The 13,697-nt window shown below is 46.0% G+C and overlaps 1 protein-coding gene across 1 annotated transcript; it reads right to left on the bottom strand.

Moving 5' to 3' along the window:
• Positions 1–3,471: 3,471 nt before the first annotated feature.
• On the bottom strand, positions 3,472–12,794 carry LOC144113447 (uncharacterized). The gene is made up of 5 exons (XM_077646532.1): positions 12,565–12,794; positions 10,037–10,104; positions 9,141–9,278; positions 8,745–8,843; positions 3,472–3,645 (listed from the first exon to the last, which is right to left on the bottom strand). The coding sequence occupies exons 2-5, from the start codon at positions 10,091–10,093 to the stop codon at positions 3,625–3,627; spliced, it is 315 nt and encodes a 104-aa protein (XP_077502658.1). The 5' UTR covers positions 10,094–10,104; positions 12,565–12,794; the 3' UTR covers positions 3,472–3,624.
• Positions 12,795–13,697: the final 903 nt, after the last annotated feature.

Here is a 13,697-nt window from a genome sequence, read left to right as displayed (position 1 = left end):
GGTAGGCTCCTGGACTTCATTCGCCGCCCCCTGTATTCCTCCTTTCATCCCTGCCTTCACTGCGCAGTTAAGGCGCCTAGCAGGATTACAACGCCTTCCCATTCTCCATAACCTCTTCTTTCTCCTTTACACTCCGTCGGCCGCGTGAGGCCAGCAAGAGCCTCGCGCGCAGCGAGCAATGCATACTCCTCGTGCACTCGCAAGAGAGTCCATTGTTTGTTTCGTCGCCCGGCGGAATCCGGCATAGAAAGTGATTCGGGTAAATCAGATGTCTCAAATTTACGCAACAATGAAAACAATACATGCCGATTACAGCACTAAATGTGTACAAGAATGACAACATACATATTCATTGGTTGTTGTTCGGTCACTTGCCTGATTAGTTGGTAAGCATCATGAACGAAACTCAACTTTCCTTAGCTGACGACGACGAAGAACGCCACGTGGCAATAGGGGCGCCACGCGCGATTCAATTCGAATGTCACAGCTTGCGATCGTCGCTGCGTCGCAGAACTCCGGTCATTTACCGCTGGTACCACTATGCACCAAGGGAGCGTAGACACATTTCAAGAGGACGGCGGTTTTGAAGCCCCGACCAGCATAAGGTAACTTCTGCCACTCACTGTCTACCAAGTCTCAGCAAACGAGCCCAGGCAAAACGGGTTGCCTTGCATCCTGCTGTCGGATTGAAATCGAGGATGGCATCTCCGAGCCTGTGCTCTCGTCGCGTGCCAATCTTACCCCGCCGTATGAGTCTGTCGCTGACCTCATACCGGAATTCAACCCGCCATCAGTGGAGCCAAACAGCAGCCTGAGTGAAGGACAAGGTGAAGGTAGCCACTCGCGATTGAGGTGCTGCCGGTTCGTGTCGTTGTGAAGTCGTCGACAGGCCTTGGCCAAGTCGCAACGGCCGAGCATCACGGACACGTGAAGAGGCGGCTCACGACCGCGAGACACTGCCGCCGACCACCAGGCAGCGGGGCGCCTGAGCCGGCAAATCGTGATGCGTTTACGGTGCAGTGCATTCAGGTTGTATATAGTAGGAAACAATCTGATTTGTTGATCTTCTGAACGTGTACCCAATCTAAAGGATGTACCAAAACGAAATAAAAAATGAAAGAACAATTAATCTGTGTTGCATGGTAATCTGGTCATGTAACGAACAATTCTAAACGCTGCCGGAAACGCCGACATGCCTCCGGCCTTTGGTTAAGGCGCTTGTCTAATGAGCCGGAGCACCCGGGTTCGAATCCGACCGCGGCGGCCGTGTTTCGATGGAGGTGAAACGCACACGCGCCAGTGATCTGTGCGATGTCAGTGCACGTTAAAGATCCCCGGCCCTCCATTACGGCACCTCCTTCTTTCACTCCCTCCTTTATCCCTTCCCTTACGGCGCGGTTCAGGTGTCCAACGATATAAGAGACAGATGATGCGCCATTTCCTTTCCCCCAAAACCAATTATCGTTATTACAGCAATGTGGGGTGCAAATTTTGTTTGTGATGGACACGTGTTGATAAGTTGGTTCAGAAATTAATTAAATTTTTCAGTGAGGAGTTAGAGAAATAGATAGTGAGGCAGGAACAAATGGGAGGGTTTCCTTCTAGTGTGTAAGTTCGGTAGACGTAGTTGTGACTTTGTTAGAGAAACACGCGCAGTTCGGGCATAATAGAATGAAGCGCACTGATCGATGTTGGATTGCTTCAATGTCTTCAGTTAGTGTACAAAGTGCGGGATCCCATATTGCGGAGGCATATTCTAGTTTATGTCAAATTCTAAGTTTCCTTATGTATACATATTCCTGTTTCGTGTATTCTTTGGTGTTTCCTTGCTGTGCTTCTTTTTAAAATGAATAAACTCTTATGCTGCCTCCCTGCCAATCATTATCATCGTAGACTCGCCAAGCTGGCCAAGGGCAGCTTTTTTCTACAATTGCTCCATCTGTAATGTTAGACGCGAAATAAACTTTGAAACTTAATGTTTAATACAAAATTAGTTTGGGATGCTACGGCGCATTGAGATAAGTTATTACGCAGATAACCGAGAGCAAGATTAGCATTGTTACTGATATATTTTGCATGACCATGCCATGAAAATTTATTTTTTAGGTAAACTCCAAGGTATTTATAGGAAGTGACATTGTTGAGAGCTATAGAGTTAATTCTGTACCAGTAGGGTATAGGTGTCTTAGTACGAGTAGTAAAAGTTTTGTCATACTTTTGCATTTACTACCATTTAAACTCATAAACCAATCGATAAACCAATTGGACATAGCATCAAGGTTGAACTACAGGAGCATGTTATCACGAGCGTTACCTAATAGCTGAAGGCGCCATTGTCCAGATTCCCATAGATGTTGACGAATGCAGCATTCTTGTGTGTATCGGAGAGCTAATAAGCACATATAGACGTGTGTGTCCTCCTGGTGCTGTGTGGAGTGCAGCACAAGTCTGGCATTCAGCTTTGATTTCCCCAAGTGCTCACACAAAATTTTACTGCATGCTGTCTTGCAGATGTCGAGGGTATCTGAAAGCATGCAAACTGTAACGGTGCAGTCTTGCTCCAAAATTCCGTGATCCAAGCCATGTTGTCTTCATTCCAAGGGCACCTCTGCCTTGTGTCGTCTTCTACAACAACTTTGCCTGAGAAGAACCTCTTACGTCATTCGAATACTCGTCTCTCCAATAACATCTCTTTGCTGTATGCATCATGATGAAGCTTATATGTCTGTGTGGCGGCCTTGCCAAGTTTAACCCAGAATTTTGTTAATATGCTGTTCAAGACAGTCGTCCATCTCTTCACAGTCACTCACAGCAGAATGTTCCAATGACTAGAGGCAACAGTCTTTCCGAAGACGTGATGCCATCTAGCGGCTGCCACAGCAACAACAACAGCCAATATCAATACTAGAAGATGGCGCTAAACACAAGCATCAACTAGTATGTGCCATTGTGTGAGGTCAACAACAACAACAACAATAGTATCAACACTAGCATCAGCATTTGCTTTGGTCAATCACTTCTAGGGAAGAAATTAAATCAGTCTCGGAACTTTAAGAAGAAGTTTAATGTATACTTATGACCTTCTCACTGCTACAGAAACCAGTGTGTTGTGTTGGGCTTTATGGCACATAAGAAACTAAGGCCATCACGCGCCAAGCTCGAGGTATAGAAATTTTCTGGATCATTTTATAAAAATTTGAAAAATCATCGGTGGTTAGAACGACCTCGTGATGACAAAGGAAAAAAATATTAGAAATTGGTACTATTAAAAGCTTTAAAGGGGGTCGGGTAACCTCAGAGGTCATCCTTGCCCGGGCAAGGATCTCGAGGCCCCCAACCAATCAAATAAAGACCTGAGACCTTTTCTCCGGAATGAGAAATGTCTGAGGTGTATCACGCGAAGCACTGGGTCATGATTTACATTTTTGAAGAAAACCTCCTTCCGTTAAAAATCTAATAACACAAGACATGTCAACGATTAATTGCAGTATTATTGTCACGGGTCGTTCAGACGACGCGGGTCGAAGGCACGATGGGGAACCAGGACCAGAGTAGCAGGCGCCAGAGACAGGTCAAGCGGTCGCGGCCGGGCTCACGAGCGGGTTCTGCCGATCTTCTACCTCTTCATCGTCGATCGGCACCCAGCTGGTTGAAGAAGACGTTAAGTGCAAAATGAGGGAATAATAATAACACACGACACTGCTCCCCTCCCGAAAGGCGCATCGTCCCGATGCGCAGAGAGGGAAAATTAAGGTTGAAAACATGTGTAGAGCGCGAAGAGTTAGGCCACGTGCTCCGAGCGGTCACAGTACGCTTTCAGGCGAGCTACGTGAACAACTTCAGAGGCAGGCGGGTGGCGGGACGCCCGCGTTACGATCGGCAGCACTTCATAATTTAACTCGCCTATACGGCGAATCACTTCGTACGGGCCAAAGTGAAAACGAAAATATCACCTAAGAGCAGCACTGGGTAAAAAGGAATGCGTTGAAATTATAGAATGGAAAAAAGCAGTTTTTCCTTAGCTTTTCCAGTTTCGAGCATGAAATTAAAGCGTGATTTATTGTAAGTTCATCTCTACATGTACAAACTAGTTTGTCTTTTTTTCGTTAGCAGAAAGTTGTACGCAATGTGCGTGGCCTATACGGAGACGACTTCCTTGAAACGTTCCTGGTGGACACAACATCCATTCGCCTAAAACTGGCTTTACCAAGTGCACTTTGTTATTTATTGCATTGTTCCAAGGAGATTGCCATTTTTCTCTTGCTTTACGATGTACTAAGTTTATGCAAACTTTATATGGTACATTTACTTTCTTAATTTGCTTGTCATAAGCTTGAGCAGCAAATCTGCTCTTTCGTTGCCTTTTATGCTGACATGACTTGGCACCCAGCAGTCTTATGTTTTGTCCTTGAGCAATGGCTGTTGTAATGTTGTGTATGAGGTCGTCAAGCAGTGGAGTTATTGTATTTCTAGAATGAAGGCCAGTAAGCACCCTTAGCAATCTGTGCAAATAATACTGTTGGTAAGGTTCTCATCTACTATTTTTTCCGTGGCTACACAGATAGCATAATACTCGGCAGTGAAGATGGATGCACATTGTGGAAGTCTTAATATTTTATTCCAATTTCCTTATACTACTGGGCTTCCAAAGTAAGCATTTCTTTTTGAACCATCTAAATAAAAAGCTATGAAAGTACTGTATTTTTGCTGAAGTGTATGGAATTCTTGTATTATAGCTTGATGTGGAATGTATTTTGCGGAACTGCGTAAGAGTTAGATCACGGATTGCAGGAAAACTGTACCATGGTGGCAGCGGATCTCGCCTTCGAGCACTGTTTGGCAATGTGTCTAGTACACTGAGGTTTTGGCACATCTCAAATCGCAAGAGCAGTGGCCGGGTAGCTTGCGGTTTGTTGTTAAAGAGTGTTCTAGATGGGCATTTTTGGAACTTCTGTAGTGAACATCTCCACCAGAAGTCATTCGAACAAAACCGCGACGTCGGAAGTTGCATTTATCAGACTGGCAGCTTTTTAGAGCAAAAGGCAGTTTAGAAAATATAGTTTTAAGAAATCTCATCATCGATCAGATAAACGAAATGTTCGCGAATTGTTCATAAATGCCACACACTTAGCTATTCCTCAGTCTTCAGGAGTGGTGCTGCAAAGCCACAAAGTGTGGTGGACAAAAGACTAAGGAAGCAGAAAACAACGAAATAGAGCTTGGGGTAAATTTTTCAGGCATCCGACACAGGAGGATCTCGGAAATTTTATAAAGGTAGGAGATAAAGCTCGGTATGTCCATCGCAGTGCCGACAAAGCCTCATGGCAGAGTTACATTTTATCTATAAAAAGTCCAAATAAATCTTTAAAAATGTGGCAGCAGGTTCAAAAATTTAACGACAACTTCTCACCATTCACAATTTCTTTTCTGACAACACCTGGAACACAAAGAATCATAAGGAAACAGGTAGACATTTTGGGGGAACATTTTGCTGCAGTTTCCAATTTATCTCACTATCCAGTCATTTCTGAAACACAAAAATATAGCCAAAAACCAATAAAAACAGTGGAGCCTTTCTCAGTGTGCCATAGAGGCACTGTTGAATTTCTTTAACAAAATATTCATAGAAGGAAAAATGCCTAAAGTGTGGAAAACAGCCGTGATAGTGCGGTTCCTGAAACTTAGAAAACCATCAATTTCCCCTAGTAGCTACAGCCCTTAAAATCGAAAAATCACGAAAAATCAAGCTTTGGAAAAGTGCATATTCCGGCAGTATGTGTCATTAACTAACTTTTCTGCAAATATGAATGACTAATTAGCCGTGAAAGTACTTCAAATCAATTATCTAACGAGCCGTGGTGGCCGCTGAGCTGCGAGAGAGCGCTGAAAATACCCCAACTTCGTGCGGACGCTGTTCCTCAGCCAGCGAACCAAGCGCCGCCATCTTGGTCTTCTTTTGTTCGTAATTCTTGGTCTTTTTTTCTGCCACTTTCGAAGGCGGCGGCATGGTGGGAGCGTGGCTCGCATGTGATTGGGGCCCTCAAAGCGCCTTTCGAGTTGCCTGCCTTTGAAATGCGTGGCTGCGATTGGCCGGAGGGCGCGCTCCTTGAAAACACGGGGGATCGCGCGGCCGCTATTGGCTGCTGCGCGCTGACGCGGCGGCCCCCTCCGGCGGCGGCCGGAGCGACTTGGCTCTGTACTTTTGTCGTTGTAGTCGCTGTCTTTACCATCTCTCGCCGTGTCGTCCGAACAGCTTCCTGCAGACTGCTGACTATTGCGCAGTCAGTCACGATGCGTCCAACAAGGCTAAAGAGCGCGTTCGGTGCACGGAAGCATGCAATGAAGTGTGTTCGTTCGGCAAAGCGTGTCGCCAACAAGGACTGTCGATGCTTCATGCCGCGTAACTTCTGCTACATCGCAACGAGACAGCGATTGCGTCGCCGGTTCCAGCGACGTACCAGCACCTTCATCGGTGCAAGAATGCGTTGCTTCGGGCATGCCTTGTGTACCAAACGCATCAACCTGGGCGACTGCGGCCTCCAGCTCCTGTCTCGCACCTACCCCGAGGCGTGAGAACGCGTCGCCCGCCGTTCACTTGGAAACGCATTTCCTGATGTGCGAGAAGATCGAGATTCTGGCTGCATCTCGGGAGCCACTTATCGGATTTCCATGGGGTTTTTTTTATTCCATACCTGAATAAATTTCCGAGGAAAAGTCGAGCTCGTTTATTCAGATTATTTTGTCTGGAATTTCTCATAAGCAATTAATATTGGCTAATGAGGTCTAATCAATGACACTAAATTCAGTGCTATGTTAAAATTTTTCAGCAAGGAAATTCATCAAAAGGGCCTCGTCTTCACCTGCGGTGCCCGACTAGGAATAACCATAATGAATTTCACAGTTACGGCGCTGTTTTCCAATTCTCCAGGCCTGGAGTAAAGGACCTATGTGAACCATTTTGATATGCTCCTGTAAATTTAGAGCCAGTGTACACAGGTTCATGAAACTTAGTATTTCTTCAAATGTCTGTGTTTAGAGCCTACACTGAATGTTTCATTCAGATATATCTCAAGACACAAGGAAGCTGGTGTTCTCGCAACCTTTGAGGGCCGTTTTCTCAGAATGTATTTCTTGCCTGGCACGGCTGCTCATTCTGGATGCTGTTCGGGAACCGCTTATCGGATTTCCATGGGGTTTTTTTTAATTCCGCACCTGAATAAATTTTTGAGCGCAGGACAAGATCGCCTTTTCAAGTTATTGAAATATGCCTAATGAAGGTCTAATTTATTGAAACTAATTCTGTGCTGTGCTAAACTTTTCCAGCTTTTGGCCTGGGGCACCTATCCAGGAATGACCGTAATGAATTTCACAGTGCCAAGGCTATTTTAAAATTCTCAAAGCCTGGAATAAGCGACCTTATGTGGACCACTTTGATATACTCCTGTAACTTGAGAACCAGTGCCCACAGCTACACGAAACTTGGTAGTTCTTCAAATGGTTGTGCTGTTAGCCTACCCTGAAAATTTCATTCAGATATCTCAAGAAACAAAAAAGTTGGTGTTCAAGGGTAGCCTCCCCCCATAACTACGTTAAAACCCTACCAGTTTTTTTTCTTGGTTTGGAAAGGATAGTAACTTCAGCGTATGCACGAAACACAGCTGCTCCATAGCCGATTTCATGACCAATTGCACAGAAGAGGTTACCCAAATGAGTGGGACAACATTCTACATAAATAAAACTCGGAGGACAGTTACAAGTGTGTACCGCGAATGTTTTAGCGTTAGCTGTGGCGTGAAAGCTAAGAAGTTTTGTGATATTCTGGCCTAAACTACCAGGTTCTCCTCCGGTGCTAGAGTGCACGTACTCTGACATGCGCTACCTCACGCCCCATGACTCTTCTTGACAGTCTCGCCGGCTTTCTTACACCACATACCCTGTCGGCAGCCGGCCACACCAGTGTACTGTAACGCTGCCAAGTTTCCCAAGTGAGCCATTGCCGCTGGCGCTCTCGTCAAAATATAAACACACCATGCTGTTACTGGCGCAGCATCCTGGCACATTGCCGTGGCCTGCACCACAGACGGCATCAACCCCGATGGTATTGGAGCTGAGGCACGAGCTAAGAAGAGCTATACTGTCGTTGGCACGTCTCCTTTTCTTCTGTATTATGTGAGTGCGTGCACGGCGGAACCTTTATATTTCCCATGCATTGGCAAAATAAAACAATTGTGAGTGCACCGATTCTCCGTGTCGTGAGTGTTTTCCTTCCATTGTGTTAGTCTTTCTTTCGCGCTGCAGTTATGTCGAACCTAATGCACTGAAAACATTGTATTTGAAGAGCCGATTTTCTGGTGGTGAACAGACCACAATCACGTGGTGCAGTTAAAGCAGGTCGGGCAGGAGCCACCAACGGGTGCAGACAGTTCAAGCAGGAAACTCCTGCCCGGCCAATAAATGGCAAAACAAAGGCAAAGCTTTGCAATTTTGCAAGTGCACCAAATAGTTTCGAACCTTCCAGCGACGCTCTCACGCAGTGATGGGCATGGAGGTTTTAGAAGGAAGCCAGCAGGAAACGGAGAATGTCACTACCTTCTTAATAAAGGAACGTTGGTCAGGGCCACCGAGAGCAAGAGTCAACCATGAGCCGAAAACATATTTCATCTCAAGCAACAGGCCACGCAATTTACATAACATATGATATATATAACAACATTTTTTATTATTATTAGGAAAGGACCACCCACCTGACCCCGTAGTTGAACATTGTCATTTCTCAGGCGGTCCAGAGACTGCTCTCGTCGGGGTGCTCGGCAGGGAGTATGGCTGGCTGCCATCTTGCCTCTCTGTAAATGTGCCAGCGCCGCAATACACAGCAGTCAAACAACCTTCAGAACTAGCCTTTCTTACGGAGGTCACGAGACACTTTTGAAATGGCCACAGGCATTCCACTGCTCTTTTCTAGGTGTTACAACTCTGCATCAAAATGACACCAGGTCGTCTTGTCACCAGCGTTCCAGTAGTTCACAGTAACATCACACCCCCTGCAGTCACCACTTGCCTTTTACATGACACACTGCACTTGCACCCTCTCTGGTGCATTCACAATCCACTGCTAGCGTGCACACAAAGGAAAGACTCACCCTTAGCAGACGTGATGGCGGCCGGCTTCCCGAGTGAGTGCAGCCACTGCCTTGCACTTCAGGCGAGGCAGAGGAAATTGAGCAGTTGGCGAGAAGACAGCCCATACTTCGGCTTGGCACCTCTTTTCTGGCTGGGTTCTGCACAAAAAGAGGGACAGTCTAGCTCGCAAGCGGCATGAGAAAGCTACAGCTAATGGCTAATGCTGCATGCCTTCCTCGTTTATCCGGCCATAAAAGACCAAAATTTATGCTCCGCTACACTTAAATAGGCCCGCATTAATTCTAACAAACCTCCAGCCCCCTTCAACTCAGATTTACATCCAGGACTGACTGTACTAAACCACGTGGCCTAAACCTAACGAGTGCGAGACAAAACCTCTCCATAGCTGGCCGAAACCTTATGATTGCGAGACATAACCCCTCCATAGCAGTGAGGCAAAGTTTATAAGCAAAGGACAACAGAAATGTTCCTTGGGGTTTACCCATTGGAATAGTCCTCTTGCACTAAGGAAAAAAATGTCTGCCTCCAAACAATGACAGCGAAAAACAACTTGTGCATCGACCTGAAGGAGTGGCAGCATTCATGCAGTAAACCTCACGCATTAGCAGCAGATGCGAGTGAATTTTAGAACCAAGCAGATGAAAGTGAACATTTTGGCAATTGTTAGCATCACCACCATGTGTCAGGCCTAACGTCACTAAACAAGCAGCGAACATTAAATCAACATGCATACTGCCACTGCTGGATGGTAAGCTGTAGTGCCATGAAGGAGTTCTTTAGTTCTACACCAAATATATGTGGCACTGACGTCCCCAGTTCAGCGTTGTTAAAATTTTAGATGAGAAAGTCAGTTTTTTTTGTTTTCAAGCACCAAAATTAAGAAAAGATGCCTTACCCAACCCAATCCTCCTGCTCTCTCCGAGGGCACAGTGCCTGCTGTCGATGTCAGCATGCTAGATGCACCTAAACAAGCAAAGTAGGGAGAGGGCCAGCGCAATGAGCAAAGCATCAAACCTCAAACATGGTCTGCTACATTTCAGTCATGTCAAGACAAAGCTAAAGCCCTTCTGTGAACACTCTTGAGTGACTCATCGTTGCCCTTGATGCTGACCAAAGCATAAGCTTAGAAGAACTAGAAGCTCAAATTAGCAAAATCCGCATGTTAATTTTTGAAAGCCCATGTTTAGCGCATGTGGCACAGTGACCGCACACTGGCTGAAGCGGGACTGTCTTCACTACACTGGTGCCTGACCAACACTGCTCGGCATCCTCCAGCGCTTCACACTTAGCGGCATACAACACTCGCAATCTTTTCCACGCACATTGTTTGGCTACATTGCCTGGCTGATATAATTTTCCTCGTGGCCCCATGAAAAACAGCATAGTTCAACTGTATCATTTCACAACTTCCTAACTGAAAGAGCTCCTATGAGCCGGGTGAGTGGGCTGTTAAAGTAAAAAAAAAAAGTCCCTACAGGCCTTGTGCCTCTGCCAACACAGCCTTCTTCCAATGCCCTCCAAAAGCATCTTGTTTCATGAATGTAGCAAAAACTGCAAGAAGCCATTAAACAGTTGCATGGCAAAGCATCAGAGCAAAAAGCAGGCAGATTTTTGGACCCAATCACCAATATCCCGTGCTGCCACTGAGCTCCAAAAGTGCAAGCATTCATACAGAGTAGCCATAAGCAAATGGAATAACCACTTCTTGACAACTGAGAGCAAATACATCCTATTAAAGGGACAGTGAAAGAACTCTATCATATATTTTTTTTTTGGTTAGCAAAATCATTGATAGTTCAGCATTCCATGGCCTGTTTGCCGCTCGTCTGGGAGCGAAAGATGCATTTATTTCAAAGAAGCTTTTCCTGCCCTCCGATTCAAACTGCACACTCATATGGCATCACAGGACGGAGCGACGTGAAACGTCACGTAAACGCAGACTCTGTCCAGGGAGCCAGGGCTATCCAGGGAGCCAGTTATGCGCCCTTCCTTTCCTCAAAACCATCCGCATCTAGAACGTTGTCAACGCCAATGTCAATGAACACAATGAATCGTTGATATGTTCCCAGTTCATACGATCTCACTGTTAATACGCTCAAAATCGCGGATATTAAAAATGTCCCATAGCATTACGCCATATTTTTCCAGGTTAATACGTTTCCAGAAAACACGATTTCCCAACTACCACGTTTAAACTTTCGGAAAACTGTGCTCGTGTAATAAATTTACTGACCAACCGCACATGTGCAAACATACAAGTGGGCAGAATGAGGGCATGCGGCATGGGGGGGGGGGGGGGGGCAGAATAGTGCCACGCTGCCAAGGTTCGCACTGCCGATGGAGTGCAAAGTGGACCCCGCAACAAAAGCTAAAGGCTGAAAAAAAAAGTAAATTCTGGCCGATGAAAGTGGAGGGCGGGTTCATTATGACAGTGGGATCATTACGCGGGTATACACGGCACATGCTAGACTATATCCAATGACCGTCTAAGAAGCTGCCTAAGCAATTATATGCTTTTGGCTTCAGACTCTTCGGAACACAGCTTCTCCAAATTTTAATATGTAGCGCCCCAAAGGCACCAGTTGGCTACGACTGACGCCTAGTGGATGGATCGGGACTAGTTTCTACCAGTGGGAATTCTTCCAATGAGTGCCGACGTCACCCAGCCTAGGAACGTTTTTAATTTCAGTTATATTGAAATTTAGCCGACCTAGCTGCGATTCGACCCCTCAATCACAGCAGCTATGCAAAGCATCAACATAGTGAGACAAAATTATGCGCCTTTGCTGCGAGGTACTTGTCCAGTAATTTCTTGCATACGAAAATTTATCCTACTCAGTGGCTACGAAGTACTTTAGGAGTAGTTTTAGTGCACAAGCACAGTGCCATACATGTAACCCGGCCCACTCGCTAAAAGGCCGAGATGCCGATATCAGCCGGCAACAGTGGCAGGAAATATTAGACAGCACAGGCACAGCATACATTAACTTCAAGTCAGCTTTGTTCACTTTTGCCATTTTGACGCCAGCATTGCGTTGCAAATCATATTCTGATTGCAGCTGCATGTCAGCCTTGCTGCTGAGTGCACATTTTCTTTCAGCTCCTATGCTAGAAACAGTTGCAAGGCAAAGCTAATGACAAGCAAAAAATTTGTTGCTTGTTCTACGTTACGCTTGCTTGCATCCTCAATGATATATGCACGGTGTATCTAAATTTGAGCATCAGCTCAGTGCACATTCATATATTCAGAGGAGTTGAGTAGAATTTTTTCTTATGTTTCATGGAGCCCACTCAAGCAGTAGTTCACAGTAACATTACACCACCTACAGTCACCACTTGCCTTTTACATGACACACTGCGCTTGCACCCCCCTCTGGTGCATTCACATTCCACGGCTAGCGTGCACACAAAGGAAAGACTCACCCTTGGCAGACTTGCCGTCGCCCGGCTTCCCGAGTCGAATATAGGCAGGCGGCACTGCGTGTGGGTCCCACCGCGGAGCCACCTGGCACCATGCCGCGGCCACTGCCTTGCACTTCAGGAAAGGCAGAGGACTGCTCCGGAAATTAAGCAGTCAGCCGAGAAGACATCCCATAATTCGGCCTGGCACCTCTGTTCTGGCTGGGTTCTGCACAAAAAGTGGGACAGTCTAGCTCGCATGCGGCATGAGAAAGCTACAGCTAATGGTTAATGCTGCATGACTTCCTCGTTTATCCGGACATAAAAGACCAAAATTTATGCTCCGCTACACTTAAATAGGCCCGCATTAATTCTAACAAACCTCCAGCCCCCTTCAACTCAGATTTGCATCCAGGATTGACTGTACTAATCCACGTGGCCGAAACCTAACGAGTGCGAGGCATAACCTCTCCATAGCAGTGAGGCCAAGTTTATAAACACAGGACAAAAGAAATGTTGCTTGGGGTTTACCCATTGGAATAGTGCTCTTGCACTAGAGAAAAAAACTCTGCCTCCAAACAATGACAGCGAAAAACAACTTGTGCATCGACCTGAAGGAGTGGCAGCATTCATGCAGTAAACCTCGTCCATTAGCAGCAGATGAGAGTGAACATTTTGGCAATTGTTAGCATCACCACCATGTGTCAGGCCTAACATCACTACACAAGCAGCGAACATTAAATCGACATGCGTACTGCGATTGCTAGATGGTAAGCTGTAATGCCATGAAGGAGTTCTTTAGTTCTACACCAAATATATGTGGCACTGACGTCCCCAGTTCAGCGCTGTTAAAATTTTAGATCAGATAGTCGTTTTATTTTCGTAGTCTGCCAAGCACCAAAATTAAGAAAAGATGCCAAGCCAATCCTCCTGCTCTCTCCAAGGGCACAGTGCCTGTTGTCGATCTCGGCATGGCAGAAGCATCTAAACGAGTAAAGTTGGGAGAGGGCCAGCGCAATGAGCACAGCATCAAACCTCAAACATGGTCTGCTACATTTCAGTCATGTCAAGACAAAGCTAAAGCCCTTCTGTGAACACTCTTGAGTGACTCATTGTTGCCCTCGATGCTGACCAAAGCATTGGCTTAGAAGAACTAG

Source organism: Amblyomma americanum, chromosome 1 (genome assembly GCF_052857255.1).
Source record: "Amblyomma americanum isolate KBUSLIRL-KWMA chromosome 1, ASM5285725v1, whole genome shotgun sequence".
Classification (NCBI taxonomy): domain Eukaryota; kingdom Metazoa; phylum Arthropoda; class Arachnida; order Ixodida; family Ixodidae; genus Amblyomma; species Amblyomma americanum.
This window is presented reverse-complemented; position numbering and strand designations above follow the sequence as displayed.